General features: G+C 38.5%; 1 protein-coding gene across 2 annotated transcripts; it reads left to right on the top strand.

Moving 5' to 3' along the window:
- The first annotated feature begins 4,288 nt into the window (after positions 1-4,288).
- On the top strand, positions 4,289-21,321 carry LOC140957616 (histone-lysine N-methyltransferase EZA1-like). 2 transcript variants are annotated; one of them, XM_073414946.1, is made up of 9 exons: positions 4,289-4,410; positions 4,911-5,012; positions 5,465-5,763; positions 6,535-6,696; positions 19,752-19,836; positions 20,035-20,190; positions 20,328-20,375; positions 20,457-20,528; positions 20,694-21,314. In XM_073414946.1, the coding sequence occupies exons 1-9, from the start codon at positions 4,408-4,410 to the stop codon at positions 20,754-20,756; spliced, it is 990 nt and encodes a 329-aa protein (XP_073271047.1). In that variant the 5' UTR covers positions 4,289-4,407; the 3' UTR covers positions 20,757-21,314. The 2 variants fall into 2 exon arrangements, with proteins under 2 accessions (XP_073271047.1, XP_073271046.1); XM_073414945.1 differs by lacking the exon at positions 4,289-4,410 and adding an exon at positions 4,416-4,534 and having other exon boundaries at positions 20,694-21,321.
- Positions 21,322-21,669: the final 348 nt, after the last annotated feature.

Genomic DNA, 21,669 nt, shown 5'->3' with positions numbered 1-21,669 from the left:
GAGGAGGGCTATCTGCCCGATCAGAGGGGCCGGGTATAATAATAGGAAAGGAAGAGGGAATAACTCCTAGGGTACGGAGTTCCTCGTCCGCCCCCGAGCGCAAAGTGCTGCTCATTGAGGAGAACCAAGGAACTCCCGGGGCCTCAGAAGAAGGGCGGTCAGAAACCCGAGCTTTTCCCTTACCCTTGTCCTTTCCTGGGGCTCGGGAAGTGCCCGAGGAGGAAGGTTTTGAAGAGGAGGGTTTGGTTAGAAAGGTTTTTTGTTTTTTAGAAGATTGAGTGATAGAACGGCGAGGGAGAGACGGAGGGGAGTCAGAGCGCAATGCGGTGGATTCATCGCTAGGAGAGCCCCGCACATTAGCTCCAGAGGTAGAGGAAGTGGAATTAGACATATTACGAAGGAGAAACTTACGAGTTTTTAGGAGGAGGATGGTCGAGGATCGTTGGAGCCATGTGATTTTGCGTGGAGGAGCTTCAGGGAGAAGATTCGCAAGGGCTTCGCCGAAGTTTTAAATTTGAAAGTGTTTTTTTCGAAAACAGGAGGACTAATATATATATGCGGTGGGAACGAATCTAAGCCTTTGATCCAGAACAAAACAAACGAACCAGATTAACCTCGAAAATTGAGCGGCATGATTGGGCGGGACATTTGAAAAAACGGGGGCATAAATCGAGGCGTCATGATCATTTATACACTCGGAATACGTACAGATTCTGACAGATTTGCAGTAGGGCATACGTCATTATAACACCATATCAATTACCCGGGTGATATGAGAACCCAGCATTTTATTTCAAACCCGGGTGGTGTGAGAACCCGGCATTTCATTTTAAGCTCAGACGGGGGGAGAACCCGGCAATTTATGTTAGGCTCAGGAAACATTAGTTTCTGGCATTTCGGTTTTACGCGTTAGTTATATACTACTCGGTTCACAGAATTCATTGGCGGAAGAATAGGAAGACAAAGAATTACATCTACTAAAATTTTATTAAGGAAATAATCTATGCCACGTTACAGCAGCTATTTCAGAACTTACAGAATCCTGCCACTCAACTATCCAATTATTCAGTTCATGGATTTTTAAACTAGTGAAGGATTCAGCAGAGGAGATCTTCTCTAGCTGATGCCACTCCTTCCATAGTATTGCATGCAGGAGAACTTGATCAGTTGCTAGCTCTGTAACATGGTTGACATCAAATTGTTGTTTGTATCTTCTCGCTACTGCTCTATGGGAACGAGTAAATGCCAAACCATGTTGATAAGAATTCTGGAGATCTTGAATCTTGAACCATGAAGACATAACCTTTACCGAGATATGTTCTTCAATAGTCTTCTTCAAGTCTTCCAGATAAGGAAGCATCTCATCTGTGTCGATGACATGCGTGCTGCTACAAGCGGTAGACTCACTCGAACTCGGCATATTGGATTATTGTTCTTATTTCACTTTCATCTTCTTATTTATAGACAGGTGGTATTTAATGTTGAAGAAGATGGAGAGCCGTGTGCTAGTCTAAACGTTTTTTATTTATGAAGAAAGACGGAGCTACAGATATCAATGTATCAGAATTAACAGATTCTTGGAACATGGAATGATATGAGTGCGAAGCGTGTGTCATAATGACGTCTCTTGGGATACCCGAGAAGAACAACCGACAGAGCACCGTATTCAGAGCCCGGGAGGCATGAGGCCCGAGCATTTCAAGGAAAGCCCGGGAGATGTTAAGGCTTGGCATTATGATTTATCAATTAATCTTGTTCCACTCGCGATATATATGTATCAACTGATAAACTTAAAGGATTACAGCAAAGTAACGACAAAAGACAGGCTAGAATTAGTATTTTATTCAACCATAGACATTAGCACGTATTACATCATCATATTCTTCCTCTACAGCAATTATCCATATTTTCACCCAAGCGGCTAAAGGCCCGGTGGAAGTCTTCAAGAAGCTGTCTGAGTCAGCAATACGCTTAAGGATATTTATTTCTTTCCGGAGCATTAATTGGTAGATACGACCATCTGTAAAGACGTCTACCCACTCAGCTATATGCAAGTGCTCTCGCACTCTCCTCAGTTTGGCCTCCAGGCTAGGAGTGATAGCTTCTCCAGAGTCATAAAGAAGTTTCAGCCCCTGAAGCTCTTCCCAGTAGTCAAGAATTGCGTGAAACACTTCATCTTCCATAGTAGATTTTCGAATCTCTAGAGCAGATTCCTTGAAGGCTTCGGTCATACTCGGAGTTTTCGAACTGCTTGCACCAACCATTGTGTTTCCTGGATGACAGTTTGTTAGTACAATTGAAAAGTGGGTGAATGGCTATGTATAGGAGGAAGGATCTAATCACAGCCGTTGATCTATAAATGCACGAACGTCTAGGATGCGTTTTTGGAAATGGGGCCAAGAGGTGAAAAGACGTGTACGGTTATCAAGGCGTCAGACTTATCCACTTCTCGAAATGCGAAACGTCCTTTAGGCGGGAATTCATGCTATGACACGTGTCATCGTGGTAACAGCGACAGGGCCCAAGAATGTTAAACAATAAGTTATTATGAATCCGGGGGATAGGAGGTCTCAGCATTTCATCTCATCTCTGGGATATTTGAAGGCTCCAATTTTGTGCACTGTTAATTATCTTGGACTGATCGGGACAGCGAGTCAAGCTCTAGCCCGACTATTTTAGGGATGGGTGGTGGTACCCCCATAAGGATCCGGGTCGCTGATGACCCGGACACTATCAAGAGCTTGAGCACTACATATTTCCCAAGTATTCTTCAAGCAGCCCGGTCTCCCGGCCAGCCCGATCTCCCGAGCTCTCATATAAGTACCCGGGTAATCAATTGCCCGAGCCACCTCGAAAATTGAACCACACTCGAGTATGATTGATACAAGACGTCTAATCTGTCAGAACAACTTGGGTTTTGAGTGTCCTAGAAGTCATCAGAAGATAGGGTATGGGTAGCCAACCTACCATACTTAATAGTTAGCTCTGGAATCGAGGAACCTACCTCATCTTCTACTATAAATAGTAGGTATTAATGTCATTTACCGATTCTGAAATCTTTGAACTCTTAAGCATTACACCTATTTTCCACCAAATATTACTTGGACTCATCTCCAACCTGCTGACTTAAGCATCGGAGTGGCCACGCCGGACACCCCTCCGGCACCCATTCAAGAGTTCTTTTCATTGTTTGCAGGTGCTATTGAAGCCATTATCTTCACTCAAATTCCCTAAAAATCTATAAATTATTGATTGGACTCGTTGGAGCTCCTTACCCGGTTCACCCATTTCAACGAAGTCACATCACCTGTGTAGTTTTCCCATGGACTCGACCTGCCACACACTATTCTTCTGCGCTGCAATTAAACACTTGTGGAAGAAATCGCCTTTTGCAAATCTTCTTAGAGGAGCAACTCAAACCAGCACCCTTGATATATGCATGTGGTTGAAACAACAATTATCCAAGGAGGAGTTTGAGAATCTTGCGGTTCACACGTGGGGCATCTGGAAAGAAAAACAAAATTTTATCCATGGAGATGGGCTCAAACCGATGGCTGAAAATATTTGCTGGAGTTCCGCAATGCTTTGTGAGTTCCGGAAGACTAGGAAATCAGTAAAAATTGCTAGTCAGTCGGTGGTGGTTAATTCTGATAGAATGTGGACACCGCCAAGTAGATGCACCCTAAAGATGAACGTGGATGCAGTATTCAATGAGGAAAAGCAACATTACAGCGCTGGGGGGTGATTAGGGACTCACAAGGCCGTTTGTTGCTAGCATTTGGAAAACAAATCAACCAACCATTATCGGTTCTGCATGGTGAGCTTTTAGCAATATGGGAAGGGATCAAGCTCCTCTATGAAAAGGATTTAGTCAGACTCTCTGTTGGCAGTGCAAGCAGTCACAACCCATCAAGAGGATCTTAGCTACATTGGTTTTTGTGTGGCAGATATCAGAGCACAAATTCAGGCACCTATTATCTCGGAATTAAGTCATGTTCGACGATCAGCTAATAAAATAGCTCATTACTTGGCTTATTTTGTTTTTTCCTCTCCACCATCTTTTGTATGGATGAATGGAGAATTTCCATCTTGGTTGGTTAATCTTGTAATTGATGATTCTTTGCAATAAAATTACGAGTTTTACCGTCAAAAAAAAAAAGTCCGTCAGATTTTTTCCAAACATTATAATTATAAAAATAGAAATATATAATGTTTTAAAAGAGATTAAAATATATTTTAGATGTAAATAATAATAAAGACAAAAAATTAACTATTATTTACAAGAATTTAGAGCACACCACACGATACTTCAGTAGAATCAGTACACAGTGGTCGTCAGCATCCCCCTCCCCCTCTCCTTCATCTTTTTCTTGTTCCCACTCTCAAGTCTTGACACCAATAAACATCATGGTATCCAACGCGTTTACTTCCAAATCAAGAGTTTTTTTCCCTTCCGATCATTTATCTCTCGAATTATTTTTCCATGTTTCATCTCTATAATTTTTCCTGTTTCGAGATGTTTGATCATCGCTTGGTATTGATTGGTTTTTCATTTTTTGTGTTGATTCTTCGTTGATGATAATGTTTTCATTTTCTATGGTTATGTGTAGCAAAAAAAGGAGGGAAGGCCAACTGAGATTGGCAAAAACGTTTTTTTTTGTGGGGTGTCATTTCCAACAATTTTCGTCCTTAAAGTATGCTATGGAAAATTTTCCGATTGCAGGGATCAGATTTTCTCATAATGGGTTGAATTTTGTTGATATCCTCTATTGTGCTTAAATAAATATGCAAAATTTTACTTCCTGCATGCTAAAATTGGTATCACTTTTCATGTTTTATTTTTGATCTGGCGAATTTTTTTCAGCAATTGGAGATATGATTGTTTTTACTGTTTGGATTTGATTCAACAGAAATCTTATGAGGAACAGAGCAGTGATGCAATTGCAAACTTGATGAATAAATTGACTCAACTGGAAAGGCAGATTCAGTCTGAAAGGGTTGCTTTAATTGGTGTAATTTTCATAATTTTAGCCTCTTATTGTATGATATCTGCTGATTTATTCTAGTCATCTTGAATTTAGTTTTATCTCTGCCAATAGCAAGATTAAGGCATCAAATTCAAAAGACTGGATCTTAATTCTTCGTAAAGCTGAAATATTTTTCCTTTATTCACCACTACCAATGACTAACTTTACTTTTTACGTATAATTTATCAGAAGTTAGCCTTATGAAATAGGCAGAAGGTTCAAGCTTAAGTGAATAAACTTGATCAACACGATCGTAAAGCCGAAATCTTTTTCCCGTATTCACCACGATCAATGACTAACTATCATGACCATTAGCTTGAATCCTGATATCTTAAGTGAATAAACTTGATCAACATTTCCACTTTGAATTGCTAATTTTCTCTAACAACGACTTTTCTTAGAGATGAGGTGGTTATTTTATTTTTTGTTTTGCTCAGGAAAAACTAGAGAAAAATAGCCAGAAGGTTCAAGCTTATGTAGCTGATATTAAAACATTGACTGAATCAAGGAATGATCTTACTGTTGTAAGGAGTAATGATTCTGCAAACTTTCTATCTCTGAGAATGGTTAATCCTCTCTGCAAAGTAAGCGGGCTTGCTGAAGGATCTGCAGATAGAGATGCCATTAACAATAGCAGAGAAAATACTAGCAGTGAAGACATTGCATTTTCTGCGACTGCCAAACTTCCAATTGTTGAGAAGTTGCTTCCATATACCACTTGGATTTTCTTAGATAGGTACCATAATCTTATAGACTTCTGCTATGTGGTTTATTTGACCATTTTATTTTGTAGATGGAGGTAGTACCTAGTTTTTCTGTAGATCTTCATTTTTTCCTGAAGAAATAAGTATCTGTTAATGTTATGAAAATTGGAAGTTTTTCTGAACAGGTATGAGAATTAGCACATTTATGGCATGAAATGGTACATTTATTATATCACTGTCAAGTGATGCCTGGATTGAATCATATGAGGAAGATTTTCTGTTGTCCTTAATTTGTTTATGGGATCATATTGCAATACCTTGATTTGGATATTGTATCAGTAGCTGTGACATGCCGCTAGTGGTTTTAGTTGAAACGTTAGTCCAAAATCATGAACCACAAAGAGCGTGGTTTAGACCACTTGCATTTGATAAATGATGGTATTAGTTAACCGTGTTTTTTTATCCCCGTAAAGCATATAATATGGTTTTTTCTATACTTTTCTATAAGAGCATTGAAGGATATAATGGTATGGACAGAACTTGTGCAAGCTTGTTTGATAATTTAAAGGTTTTAGGCCAAATGGCTGTTTATAGACGAGATTAGAAGAACATCGTTCATGTGTTGAATTTGAATTCATCATATACTTTTGCTTTTGGGGCAATATATTTAATTGTTGTGTCTGTCCACCTTTTTGTTTGCATGATTAAAATTTGCTAACCTATGTGCATTTTGTGGTGGTCCTACATGAAGTAAAGTTTACATTTGGTATTGTTTTTGCATGAATTCTTCGCATTATCCACAGAAATCAGAGAATGACTGAAGACCAATCAGTTGTTGGAAGGAGACGAATTTACTACGATCAACATCGTAGTGAGGCATTGATCTGTAGCGATAGCGAAGAAGAGCTCGGAGGAATGGAGGGAGAGAAACATGAATTTTCTGAGGCAGAAGATCGTATTTTTATGTTTGTCTACTGTTTATGATGTACATAATATGCCTTGTCCATGTTTATGTACCATATTTCATGTGATTTGACTTTTTGCCACTTGTCAACTACTTTACTAGTCTTCATGAATCGCCTTGTATTGAACGACTGGGACTAAGCCCAACCACGGTTCCCAGGAACCACATGTCCACATCCAATAACTGAAACCGGAAACGTGAACTTACAGTTCGGTTCCAATTCCTAAAAATAAGGAACCGGAACTGCAACCGTAAATTATCTTAAATTTTAAGATCTTGTATAATACCTAGCACTGTAAGTTATATAATTTAAACTATTTGATCTAAATGAATTAAATTTAGCCCCATTTAACCCCTTATTTTTATTTATATTTTGATAAAATCAAAGTATGATTGTTGAACAACTAATTTCACTTCTCACATATTGTATCATTATTTTTATTTTTTCCTTTAAATTTAAAAGAATAAATGTTAGTTCAAAGTTGTTCAAACCGTAACCGTTGAAACCCGAATCGGAAACCTTAGAAGCAGGAACCGGTCCAAGTGGTTCGGTACCTATTTTACCTTTTGTTGGAACCAAAACCGTTGGCTTTGAAAGCATGGTTAGGCCTAACTGGGACTCAAAAACTTGATTGGGCTTTATTTCACACTAAAAAATTATATAAAAATACAATGCCCATTTTAAATAAAATAGCTTGATTTGACCGCAAGAATACAATGTCGAGTTTTAATATAGACATGAGAATCGGGTTGTTGTTTCACCCGGACTAACTTGCAAGCACCAAATAAAATTGTGTAACTATATTTAACATATGAAAAAAATTGAACAATTTAAATAAAATACAATAAAATTCTCAAATACCAACCAAGGTAATCAGATAGCAAGGAAAAGTTAGTCGAGAAAAGATTGTTAAGATTTCAGTTCAGAATGCCAATCCCTACAATCCTCAATTATTATTATTTTTATTGAAATTCCATCTATTTCTGGGATGACGGGTTTTCCTAGTTTATTTAATATACTATCTAAAGTTATATCAAACCTAATATTAATTTGCAACAATTACGTTTCTTTAAATTGTTTAACAATCAATATTCTGTTAAATTCTATGAAAAACACTACCCTTCGATTAAATTATCTATAGTTAGCACACATTATTTTATTTTATCATTCGATCTCAATCTAAATCCATAATATGTAATATTATGTCTTGTCTATCTCAATTGTTGTATATAAAATCTTTCAAAGGTAGCTATTTTTTGAAAACATTAAAAACAAAACACGCACTCAGAAAATTCAGGAGTACAATCAAATAAGATTAATAAAATCATACGTCAAACAAAGGATGCTCTAATCTGATAAAATAAACTTAGTTCGTAAGTATAAATGATGTTTAAAAATGCTTCTCAACAATTCAAACATAATCAGTTCAAAATAAAATAAAAAACAAAGTTTAGGAAGATGAATATGTTGGGGAATTACATCCCCGAAGCGATGCCGACCACGATGATAATAGTACCCAAAAAATGCGGAATAAAATAACCAACAAGAACACAAAGATTTACGTGGTTCACCCAATATAGGCTACGTCCACGGAGCACTGCAACTTTTATAACCGGAAGAAATATTACAACAAGTGTATACACCAATACACTCAATATTTCTCACACTCCCAACCCGAGTATACCGAGAAAATAATTTCTCTAACTCACACAAGAGAATTCCCGCACTCAAGAAAAAAATACACTCTTTTTTTCTATGCACTCTCTATTTATCAAAGCTAAAAAACTTTTGATTTTGGGATACAATAACTGAAGGAATTGAGCTCTATTTATAACTAATTCTCTTGTTCAGTTTTAATAAAAATTCGATGTGGGATGAGTTTATATTATTATTTAATTTAATGTGGGCCCCACCCCATAATAATTCACCTAACAATTCTCCCACTTGAAGACTTGATTTCAATCATGTCTTCACACCATCATTGCAGCAGCTCATATATCTCCATTTATACCTGCAGTCCAACTGAAGTTGAACACAACTTCAGTTTGTCCATGGTTACCGTCTTCGTGAGCATATCGGCTGGATTTTTACTTCCAGGAATCTTCTCCAGCGTCAAGACTCCATCTTCCAGCACTGATCTGATGAAATGGTACCTAACCTGTATATGCTTTGTCCTAGCATGATAAACAGGATTTTTTGCTAAATGAATAGCACTCTGACTGTCACAGTATAATGTGCTATCTTCAAGCTTCTGACCCAATTCCTCCAGAAAGGATTTCAACCATATCATCTCCTTGCTAGCTTCTGTAACTGCAACATACTCAGCCTCAGTAGTCGAAAGCGCAACAATCTTTTGCAGCTTAGACACCCAGCTTACAACTGTACCACCTAATGTGAACACATATCCAGTAGTACTTTTCCTGCCATCCAGGTCACCACCCATATCGGCATCGACAAAACCCTGTAAGCCAAATTTTGATCTCCTGAAGCATAAAGAACAACTAGCAGTACCTTTCAAATACCTGAGAATCCACTTAACTGCTTCCCAGTGTTGCTTTCCTGGATTACTCATAAACCTGCTCACAACTCCCACTGCATGTGCTATGTCTGGTCTTGTGCACACCATTGCATACATGAGGCTTCCGACAGCAGAAGCATAAGGAACCTTATTCATATAAGCCTGCTCCTGCTCCGTCGATGGTGATTGTGCTTTGGTTAGTTTGAAATGACTAGCCAAAGGAGTACTCACAGATTTAGCTTCATCCATATTAAATCTGCTAACCACCTTTTTCACGTACTCTTCTTGAGATAACTTCAAGAATCCATTCACCCGGTCTCTGAAGATCCTCATTCCAAGGATTTGCTTTGCAGCACCCAAATCCTTCATGGCAAATTCCTTTGATAAATCTTTCTTGAGTTTATCAATTTCTTCCAGACAAGCTCCAGCTATCAGCATATCATCTACATATAGCAGTAGTATGATATAAGAACCGTCAAACTTTTTCACATAACAGCAGTGATCAGCTTGACACCTTAGGAATCCATTTTCACTCATGAATCCATCAAACTTCTTGTACCACTGTCTTGGAGCTTGTTTGAGACCGTACAAGCTCTTCTGAAGTTTGCATACCATTCTCTCTTTTCCCCGTACTTCAAAGCCCTGTGGCTGCTTCATATAAATTTCTTCATCTAGGTCACCGTGAAGAAACGCAGTCTTTACATCCAACTGCTCCAAATGTAAGTCTTCCTTCGCCACTAGTCCAAGTACAGTCCTGATAGTGGTTAATTTAACCACCGGAGAGAAAATCTCGGTGTAATCAATTCCTTCCCGTTGTTGGAAGCCTTTTACAACAAGTCTTGCCTTGTACCGCTTGCTACCATCATGCTCTTCTTTTAACCGGTACACCCACTTGTTATGTAACGCCTTTTTGCCTTGCGGAAGTTCTGTCAACTCCCACGTCTGATTGGATGACAGTGAATCCATCTCATCTTCCATGGCCAACTCCCACTTGGTTGAATCATCATTTTGCATTGCCTCTTCATAAGTCTCCGGTTCACCTTTGTCTGTCAGCAAAATATAGTGAAGTGCAGGGGAGTATCTATCAGGTGGTCTAATGGTTCTCAAAGATCTCCTGAGTTCAATCACCGGAGTTTGTGGGTCATCATCTTGTGCAGTTTCTTCTTCATCTTCCTGGTTACTGGTTTTCGATTCATTCACAGGAATGTTTGTCAATGGCACTTCATCAGTCTTCTTGACTTCAGGACATTCATCTCCAGCTCCAATGTCTGACTTGTCCTTGTACAGAAGTTTCTCATTAAAGATTACATCCCTGCTCCGAATGATCTTCCGATTTTGGTCATCCCAGAAACGATAACCAAACTCATTATCTCCATAACCAATAAAGAAGCACTTCTTTGATTTCGGATCAAGTTTTGTTCTGCTTGCTGAATCAATATGAACATAGGATAGACATCCAAACACTTTCAAGAAAGAAAGGTTTACTTCTTTGCCGCTCCAAACCTCTTCGGGTATTTTGTAGTCCAGTGGTACCGAAGGTCCTCTGTTGATCAGATATGCTGCAGTGTTAACAGCATCAGCCCAGAATGATTTTGGCAATCCAGAATGCAATCTCATGCTCCTTGCGCGTTCATTCAAGGTCCTGTTCATCCTTTCAGCTACACCATTCTGTTGAGGTGTACCAGGAATGGTTTTCTCCATCTTGATCCCGTTCTGTGCACAATATTTCTTGAACTCATCATCTTCATATTCTCCACCATTGTCAGACCGTAAGCACTTCACCTTCAAGTTGGTCTCATTTTCCACCATGGCTTTCCACCTTTTAAAGGTCTCGTAAACATCAGATTTATTTTTCAGAAAATAAACCCAAACTTTTCTACTCGAATCGTCAATGAATGTGACATAGTATCTCGAGCCTCCAAGGGATGTCACAGGAGATGGTCCCCATACATCAGTATGAACCAGCTCCAACTTTGCTGCTTTCGGTTCTCTACCGCCTTTTGAAAAGCTCACCTTCTTCTGCTTTCCAAAGATACAGCTTTCACATAGTTGGTGTTCAACAGTCTTTAATTCTGGTAGCTTTCCTTTTGACACCAACATCTTCATTCCCTTCTCACTCATGTGTCCAAGTCTATAATGCCATAGACTTGAATTGGCTCCAGCATCCACAGCTGCTAATGTGTCTCTGCAACTGGAAGTCATATACAATGTTCCAGTTTTCTTTCCTCGAGCAACAATCATGGCTCCTTTGTTCACTTTCCAGGAACCATCACCGAAGGTCACATTATGGCCTTCATCATCGAGCTGTCCCACCGAGATCAGATTGCGTGTCAATTTTGGTACATGTCTGACTTTGTTGATTTTCCAGACAGATCCATTTGACATCTTCATCCGTACATCACCCATACCAACAATTTCCAAGGGTTTTCCATCAGCCAGGAAAACTTTTCCGTAATCGCCAGCGATGTAATTATCAAATACATCGCGATCACCAGTGGTATGAAACGAAGCTCCCGAGTCCATAACCCAAGAATCAACAGGGCTTTCCATGGATAATAGCAGAGCATCATGTACTTCATCAGTGACAGCATTTGCATTATTCTTCGTTGATCTGCAGTTCTTTTTCAAGTGATCAGTCTCACCACAGCTCCAGCACTTCATATTCTTTTCAAGGATGTTTTTGTCTTTTCCATTTCTTGATTTGGATCTACCGCGCCATCGGTTGGAACTCCTTTCACCACTTCTGCCTCTTCCACTGTTATCAAGATTTAGAGCAGATCTCGATGATGTTGCTTCACCCGAGTCTTTCCTGCGAACTTCTTCAGCAAGGATTTGATCTCTAACATCATTGAGTTGTAGTTTTCCTTTTCCAACAGAGTTGCTAACCGCTGCCCGCATCGGTTCCCAATTGTCTGGTAAAGACGCCAGAAGAGTAAGTGCCCGAATCTCATCATCAAATTTGATGTCCACCGATGTCAGCTGGGAGACAATCGTGTTGAATTCATTTATGTGTTTTGCCACCGAAGCACCTTCTCCCATCTTCAAGTTGAATAACTTCTTCATGAGATGTACTTTGTTGTTTGCCGATGCCTTCTCGTACATGTCTGATAGAATGGTCATCATCTCCTCCGTGGTTTTGGCCTCTGCCACGTTATGCGCTACGTTCTTTGTTAGGGTCAATCGTATGACACCTAAAACCTGTCTGTCAAGGAGCTCCCAATCATCATCCTCCATCTTTTCCGGTTTCTTTCCTGATAAAAGTTGATGCAGCTTCTTACTGTACAGATAATCTTTTATCTGTAACCGCCAGAACGAAAAATCTGTACCGTCGAACTTGTTGATTCCCGGTCCCGATCCATCATCTCCGGCCATCACTTCTCTAGCCTTAGCAAAAAATCTAAAAAATCTTTTCTGATGTGGAAGATCATACAAAGCTGCAACCACAGAGCATACTCAGAATTCTTAAGAATTTTAACAACAAGGCTCTGATACCAGTTGTTGGGGAATTACACCCCACCACGATGATAATAGTACCCAAAAAAATTGCGGAATAAAATAAACAACAAGAACACAAAGATTTACGTGGTTCACCCAATATAGGCTACGTCCACGGAGCACTGCAACTTTTATAACCGGAAGAAATATTACAACAAGTGTATACACCAATACACTCAATATTTCTCACACTCCCAACCCGAGTATATCGAGAAAATAATTTCTCTAACTCACACAAGAGAATTCCCGCACTCAAGAAAAAAATACACTCTTTTTTTCAATGCACTCTCTATTTATCAAAGCTAAAAAGCATTTGATTTTGGGATACAATAACTGAAGGAATTGAGCTTTATTTATAACTAATTCCCTTGTTCAGTTTTAATAAAAAAATCGATGTGGGATGAGTTTTTATTATTATTTAATTTAATGTGAGTCCCACCCCATAATAACTCACCTAACATAATAAACTCTCAAAGTCACCTCCGTTGTTGAATCNAAAAGCACATCACCTCGAAATCTAATTTTTATTATCAGAATATTTCAAATACGTTATTATCATACTATCATGCTTGTCAATATATTTTTTTTAAAAAAAACATGTACCTTGATCTGTACTTCAAAATAATATCATGGATTTTGAGTTTGAATCCGATACAGATGGAGTGTTGGAGAAATATAGAAATGAACTAAAAGAAGAATTAGGGATATAGCATAGTTGTCAATCGCGCATAGCGCCCCGTAGCGCAAAGGTTGCCCGTGGCTATAGCGCATAGCGAATAGCGTAGCGATGGTTATTTAAAAGTAAAGCGCCACAAGTATATAAATATATAATATATAGTATATAGTAACATTAATTCAAAAACCTTAATTTTCAGCATAATATTCCATCAATTTTAATTGTAAAATACTAAAACCTGAAATTATTTTAAGTTTTTCATTGAAATATCATAGAAGACACAAAAATAAAGCAATAAATGCAGAAAATATAATTTCCAGCAAAAACCTAACTAAGTACATGGCAAAAAAACCAAAATTAGGAAGAAAAAGAGACATAAATAAGCATGTAGCTTCGCTTTGCAATAGCGCCGCTATTTCAGCTATCGCGATCGTCGCTATAGAGCCAATAGCGAGGATAGCGAGCGCTATTGCAAAGTCCATGGCGCGTAGCGGTCCGTCGCGATGTGGTGTCGCTTCGCCACGCTATTCGCTATAGCGAGGGCTACGGGGGCTATTAACAACTATGGGATATAGTAAACAAAACTGCCTGGGTGCCTGGCCGCCGGCCTACTGCCTAACGCTTTTTAAAACACTGGTATAATTAGGTTTTATCTATATAAAGAGCTTTCGTGTATTCTGATTTTGATTTTTTAAAAAGAAAAAAGAATAGAAACACAAGGAAAAAGACCACTTGTGCTGGACTGGTGGACCAGTAATATAGTGTTTGTGCCTGTAAGTGGGAATCAATAAACGGATAAAAAAAGAAAAGGCTATATATAATTGGGAGACTAGACCAAAAACACCGAAATAAATACAAGAAAGTCTTAGAGTGGATAGTAATTTGTAACATATTAGATCCCAAACCTATCTAACTTTATAGGAGCAGGGATATCTGCTTGATGAATTTCTCCAGAAAAAAATTGACTGGGTTCCTACTGTATTAAGCAGTTAACTAAAGCACTTGCCATGGAACTGAACTGCCTTTAAAATAAAGATGCAAAAAAATTTTTATCCTAAATTGGCAAATTAATTTCCTTAACTTGAGAACTAGGTGCAAAAAGTCCCATTTGGGAGCAGTAGCTTGAAGGAGTCTTAAAGAAGTAAGAGAGCCTGTAACCAAATAGGGAATAAAACAATGTCAGCACAAAATTGAAGCCCTTTCCCTATTGCAAAAAGTTATTCCAAAATATTCGATCTCCAATGAAACATATTCAACCAATGAAAAACTACACAAACATTTGACACCAACCAAATGGTGTACACATGTTTTTTTCCTTGATCTTTAATCACTATATTTAGGCGTAGTAGTATGGCTCTACTTGTCTTTAATGAACATATCGAAAATTTTCTTTTCTTTTTCTATTTGAAGGTGGTGGATCTTTGCACATGAAATCAAAATGGTAACCCTTATTTGTGAAAGTCGATGTATTTATTCCGTTGACTCGGTTTGACCATATTTGGCTGGATAATTCCAATGAGAATTAGTAAAATATTGAATCTGTTTGTAGGAAAGTTTTGTGTAATTATAAATGTGAAAGAACTTAAGTCATCTGATTTTTACAGTTTAGTAATCTTTCCTCCTTGTTGGTTCCTGGTCAAAACCACATAGTTCTATGTGCATCGGAGTATAATAACTGTTAAAACAAAATTATGCACATTGTTTATTAGATATAAACCCTATTCATTTCGCTGTTTTTATGAGCTCTAGCTTTGGACAAGCGGTTTCAATTAGTTGGCTTTCAGTGGCCTTTGCTGCATAAAGCCTGACCAACCTATACCTATACACCTTGGACATGAATTTCAGGCATTTATTTGTTGATCTCCTGGTTACACAAGTGAGGGCATTTTAAATATTAAACTATTAATTGTACATCATTCCACGAGCTTGGATTTTTGGGACATGTGGTTTCATCATAGTTTGGATTAACCTTTTGAATTGGTGTGATTCCTTTTTGCTGATTTTTTTGCATTCAAAGCCCATTGGCAGTTTCCAGAATTATGTTATATGCTCATTTGTGAATTTATAGGATGCAGGAACCTAGGGTTGATCGATTCAGAGGATGCAAAGGAGATGGAGTTTGATGATTCACAAGATGATCTGTTAGAGGTGGAGTATGAATCCTCGGATTCTGACAGTTTCGAAAATATTTCGGCTCCGAGAATTCAGAATTTCTGGAAGAAGAACCAGCAGCATTGGATGGGTTATTCTCACCAACAAAGGGCAAAAACATCATCCCAAATCCTATTCCTATGGAAAATTCGAAACCTTTTGTGGGACAGGTACTCAATGGTATTCAATCTTCTTTTCTAAACCATTCTTTTTTGTTAAATGCTATTTTACCGTCATCTTTTTCACCCCTGGGTGTGTCTAGTGGTTTCTTAGGTGGTGGGGTAGGAAGGGTTGATGGAAAGCCTGGTAATGAGAGATGTATTCAAACAGGGAATGTGTTGGTGGAAAATGATTGTGCAGAAAGTAAGGGTGTGGGAGATGGTTCTGGGGGTAAATGTGGGGTAAGAACCAAGATGTCAAGTGAGAGTTTGAAGAAAGAATTGATTAGATTACAAAGTGGAGTTAACTTTGACAGAGGATCAACTTCGGAGGGATCAAGTGTGTTTTAATGCGAATTTTTTGCTGGAATATTAGAGGTGGAGGGGCAGCGAGAAGAAGACAATTGGTTAGGACAATCATTCGTAACGAAAAACTGGAAATTGTGGTACTGTTGGAAACAAAACGTGAAAAGGTGGACAAAAAGTTCGTAGCTAGTGTTTGGAAGTCAAGATTCGTCGATTGGGTTAGTCTGCCATCGGTTGGAAGTTCTGGGGGAATTCTTGTAATGTGGGATCCGCGGGTGGTGTTAGTCAGCAATAATTTGGTTGGGGAATTCTCGGTATCCATTGAAATTAAGCGGAACGAAGATGTTAATTGGTGGTTTTCGGCAATTTATGGACCGGTAAAACCAAGGTTGAGAGAATTTTTCTGGGATGAGTTAGCGGGTTTGAAAGCGATTTGTGGGGATAGTTGGTGTGTTGGGGGTGATTTTAATGTCGTAAGGAATTTGGGAGAAAAATTGAATAGTCTTTCGGTCACTACAAACATGTCCTGTTTCGATGCATTGATTCAGGAGTTGGAGCTCCACGATCCCCCACTGCTGAATGCTAAGTTTACATGGTCAAATTTCAGAGCGGAACCGATTTGTTGTCGTCTGGACAGATATCTTTTCGCGGGGGGATGGAGTAATCTATTCCCGCACTTTAGACAATCGGTGCTTCCAAGAATCACTTCGGATCATTGCCCTATTTTGCTCGATACAATGAAGATGAGATGGGGTCCAATCCCATTCAGATTTGAGAATGCATGGTTGTCACATCGGAAATTCAAAGAGTTGGTGAGGACATGGTGGAATAAGGGGGAATTCAGGGGTGGGAAGGGTACAGATTTATGCAAAGATTGAAACTGATGAAAACAGATTTGTGGAACAGAGAAATGTTTGGTGATGTGGGGGTGAAAGCCAAAGAGTTGAGTTTCAGAATTAAACAATTGGATGAGACTGAGGTCGATGGCGATTGGTCGGAAGAGTTAAATATGGAAAGGAAGAATGTAAGATGCGAACTGTTCAATGTGAATGCTCATAATTTCCAAATTCAAAATCAAAAGGCAAAAGTTAAATGGCTCAAAGAAGGGGACCAAAATTCAAAAATTTTTCACTCGTTACTAAATAACAGAAGGAACAGAGCGTCGATAGAGAGAGTGGAGTTGGATGATGGATGCGTGATTACTGACGAAAAAGAGATAGAACACGAGATTTTGAAATATTATAGGAATCTGTTTAGGAAATCAGAGGATGTAGGGGAGAGTTTTTATGGGGAAGGGAGGGGCCTTCATGATCTGGACTGGTGCGATGGTTCCAAAGCGCCGGGTCCGGATGGTTTCACTTTGGCTTTCTTCCAACATAATTGGGAGACAGTGCGATTGGACTTGGTTAAGGTGTTCGCTGAATTTTTTGTCAATGGGATTGTAAATGGAATTACAAACGAAACTTACATATGTCTTATCCCAAAGAAAAGCGATGCTCGAAAAATCAATGACTTTAGGCCGATCAGCTTGATTACGAGTTTGTATAAGATTTTGGCCAAAGTTTTGACGAATAGACTGAAGAAAGTTTTGAGTAACACGATCGCGGAAAACCAGTATGCCTTTATTAAGGGTAGACAGATATTGGATTGTTGCCTCATTGCAAACGAGTGGGTGGAAGAGTTTCGTAGGAAGAAAAAGAAAGGATTGGTACTGAAAATTGACTTGGAAAAGGCCTATGACAATGTAGATTGGAAATTTCTGGACTTTGTTTTAATGAGAAAGGGCTTTGGTGAGAGGTGGAGGAGGTGGATAAGGGGATGTGTCTCTAATGTTTCTTTTTCGGTCTTTAATAATGGAAGACCATGCGGAAAAATAAAAGGTGAAAGGGGGTTAAGGCAAGGAGACCCATTATCTCCGTTCCTGTTCAATTTAGTTGTAGATGTGCTGGGAAGAATGGTGGATAAGGCAAGGGCAGTCAACAGGGTGATGGGGCTTGAAGTTGGGAAAGATAAAATTTGTGTATCTCACTTACAATTCGCGGATGATATTCTGTTCTTTGCGAAATCACAAGAGGATGTGTTGGAGGTTGTTAGCATACTCAATTTGTTTGGAAAAAACTCAGGGTTGAAAATTAATTTGAGCAAAAGTGTGGTGCTGGGATTGAATTGTTCGGATGAGGAAGTGGATGAATTGTCGATTAATATTGGGTGCAAAAAAGACACGTGGCCTATTAAGTATCTTGGTCTACCGTTGGGAGGTAACCCCATTAAGATGGAATTCTGGGAACCAGTGTTTTCGAAATTATCCAAGAAATTAGCAAGTTGGAAAAAAGCGTTCCTATCCCGGGGAGGTAGACTTACTTTAATCAAGTCTGTGCTTTGTGCGATGCCGTCTTATTTCATGTCCCTGTTCAAAGTACCAATTTTGGCGGCCGCTCGAATGGAAAAAATTATGCGAGACTTTTTGTGGGATGGTGATGAAGGGGAGAAACATTGTCATGTGGTTGGTTGGAAACATGTGTGCAAACCAAAGGATAAAGGAGGTTTAGGGTTGGGTAATATTTGTCTAAGAAATAAGGCACTTCTCGGTAAGTGGTGGTGGAGAGGTTCGGTGGAGAGATCTCCGTTGTGGAAAAAAGTTATAAAGAGCATTTACGGTTTACAGGATAATGGGTGGGATTTGGGGTTGGCAGATAAGGTGACTTACAGAAGTCCTTGGAAGTTTATTTCTCGATCTTACCGGGCTTTTCATCAACTTATTAGACTAGTGCCTAAAGAGGGTAATTTAATTAGATTTTGGGAGGATGTTTGGGAGGGAGGGGTGTCTTTTAAAGCCAGATTTCCATCTTTGTTTCGTATCTGCATTGTAACCAATAAGCCTATCAGTCATTTTTTTCAGGTCGATAGTAGCGTCGGTAGTTCTTCTATCATTTGGGATGTGAGATTCAGAAGAGACTTGAATGAGGGTGAATTTTGTGAGTTTACTGATTTGTTAGGAGTATTACATAGTGTCAGTCTGCAGTTGGGAATCGAGGATTTTAGAGTTTGGTTGGGGGATCCTTCGGGCTTTTTCACTAGCTTTCCATTATTCGATTTTTACCATAACATCTGGAAAGTGCAAGTCCCACAAAAAATTAAAATTTTCTCGTGGATCGTGGCCTTGGGAAAACTGTCTACGTGTGATTCGGTGCAAAGAAGGTGGAAGGATTGTATGCTAAGGCCGCAGTGGTGTTGTTTATGCCGGAAAAATGAAGAGAATCAAGATCATATTCTGCTTCACTGCTCATTCACGAGATGTATTTGGATCAATGTTCTAAGAGAAATGGGATTTCAGTGGCCTTTCCCGAGGCAAGCAAAGGATCTGTTCTTATCACACTCGTACTGTCCTCTGGGGAAAAAATTCTCCGACTTCTGGATCTTGATAATTCATTGCGTTTACTGGTCCGTTTGGTTGGAAAGGAATACAAGAATCTTTGAGGATACATCGGAGAACGTCGATCAAGTCTGGGACAAGATTAAATTCAATGTCGCTTTTTGGGCTATCAACTTACAGCACTACAAACATTTGAACCTAGGCGATCTAATTAGGGATTGGAAATTTGAAGGGCTATGACATTGTTGTTTCATGTTTTAAAGCTGAATGTAATGTAATTTCAATTTCTGTTTCGTTGCGGATTACTCATCCGCACAAGGTTGTAAACTTCAGTTAATTTAATAAATTTAGTTTCTGATCAAAAAAAAAAAATTATAGGATGGCCTTTCAGGAGTATGGAGTTAGTGCTGACATTCTCAATGTACTGACCCAATTTGTTGGGGGAACTGCAGTGGAAATTGAGGTGATCTATATATTTTATTTTAAAAGTTTTAACAATTAGAAGGGATAAAACTTTCACAAATCATGGTGTTTCGTTTTGATAAATGTGTACATATTTCCTCTGAGAGGTATGCTACTTGTCATTTTTTAATTGTATTTCCTGTATTTTTACAACTGTCTCTCTCTATTGTTTAGATGTATTCACTCCTGGTATATGCAGGAGCGCTGCAACATGCTCATGGAAAAAGATCAGATGCCCGAGGAACATAATTTGAAAAGGATTGGAGAAATAAAGTCTGAAAATGATGCATTTCTGGTCAAAAGCCTCATAGCTGCCTTAGATTCTTTCGATAATCTATTTTGTCGTCGTTGTCTGGTAGATGACCTGACAGAACTTTTTCTTCTTTTTTTGTTTGTATATATTTTTTCACTTTCATTAATATTTCCCACCTTCACTATGTTATTGTTAATCTTTTTTATTTATTTATTTTATTATTTTTGTTTCGTTCACAGATATTTGACTGTCTTTTGCATGGCTGTTCACAAAATCTAATTTATCCTGTAAGCGAAAGGTTTTTTGAAAGTACTAAGAATATTTGAGATTTTTCCATTTGTTGATTTCAGAAAATAATTGATTGACAGAGTGAAAAGCAATACTGCCCATTTGATACCGAGGAGGACCGTAAAGTTTGTGGTGATCAGTGTAATCTTGAGGTATGACTTTATTGAGGAGTATGTAAATAGTAAAGAGACTACATCTTTAGCCATAAATGTACAAGAAAACTTTTTTTTTTTTGCACTGCTTCACTGCACCATCTGTTACACACATTTTTTCATTCAGATGGCTTGACTTGTTTTCTTGATGCTACTGGTAATAAGGTCAGGGATGCTATCAAATATAAGGGGAAAGAGGTCATGGAAGTCCCTTTGAAGCATTCATAAGATTCGATTGGAAAGTCAATAGAAGCTTCAGTGAAACAAAGTGAATGGAGACCTTTTGAGGAAGACTTGTACTTGAAGGGCACACTCATATTTGGAAGAAACAGGTATGGAACTCTATTTGTTTTCAATAGCTATTTCCTGCAGATATTTTAAATTATGTAGTTGCATAAATTGCATGAAATCCTAATTAGAATCCATAATGTTATAACTTCTTAAGTTTCAATCTTTTTTCCGGGCCAATAGTAATGGGGAAGATGGAGAGATTGGAGCATTTCACTTCATTTCCAACAGCAATGTAGTTTAGTATAAGAAAATATATGCTGAAGAAGATAAATCTTATTCCTCTCTCTGAACCGAGGAGTACAATTTATTCAAATCTAATAAGAAGATAACAACCTAATCTAATCTATCCAAAGTTTAAAATATAAAACAGTAGATGAAAGTTTATCTAATAATTCAAATGCCCATCATTATATAATTTCTGAATTTTCAACACTCTCCTTCGGGTTGAGTTGTATATGTCGATCATGCCCAACTTGGACACCAAGTCATGAACGGTGGTCGGAACAGGCTCTTTGTTAGGATGTCTGCAGCTTGTGATTGGCTCGAAACGTAGCTGAGTTTCATGATTCCATTCTCAATCTTTTAACAAAACTTGTTATCTTGTTACTAATAATTTACATTAGTGTGTAGACAGCTAAAACTGAAATAATCAGTTTACGAAGCCATAACTGAAGCTATCGGAGATGCCAACTGATAGAACCAACTGATTGCCATAACTGAATCAGTCAAACTGGTTTATCAACAAGCAGTTCAGTTGACTGTCCAGCTAATAGGTGATTCAGCAGGAAGACCTCAAAAGCTTGGCCAGCCGATGATGTGTCCAACTGACGAAGGAACCAGTTAACCAGTT

Source organism: Primulina huaijiensis, chromosome 14 (genome assembly GCF_012295235.1).
Source record: "Primulina huaijiensis isolate GDHJ02 chromosome 14, ASM1229523v2, whole genome shotgun sequence".
Taxonomy (NCBI): Eukaryota; Viridiplantae; Streptophyta; class Magnoliopsida; order Lamiales; family Gesneriaceae; genus Primulina; species Primulina huaijiensis.
This window is presented reverse-complemented; position numbering and strand designations above follow the sequence as displayed.

Excerpts from the sequence above, each read along its gene's own strand:
- LOC140957616 (XM_073414945.1), top strand. The coding sequence starts at position 4,484 with ATGTTTCATCTCTATAATTTTTCCTGTTTCGAGATGTTTGATCATCGC. Across the intron at positions 5,764-6,534 it reads ACTTGGATTTTCTTAGATAG|AAATCAGAGAATGACTGAAG; the intron begins GTACCATAATCT and ends CATTATCCACAG. Across the intron at positions 6,697-19,751 it reads GCAGAAGATCGTATTTTTAT|GATGGCCTTTCAGGAGTATG; the intron begins GTTTGTCTACTG and ends AAAAAATTATAG.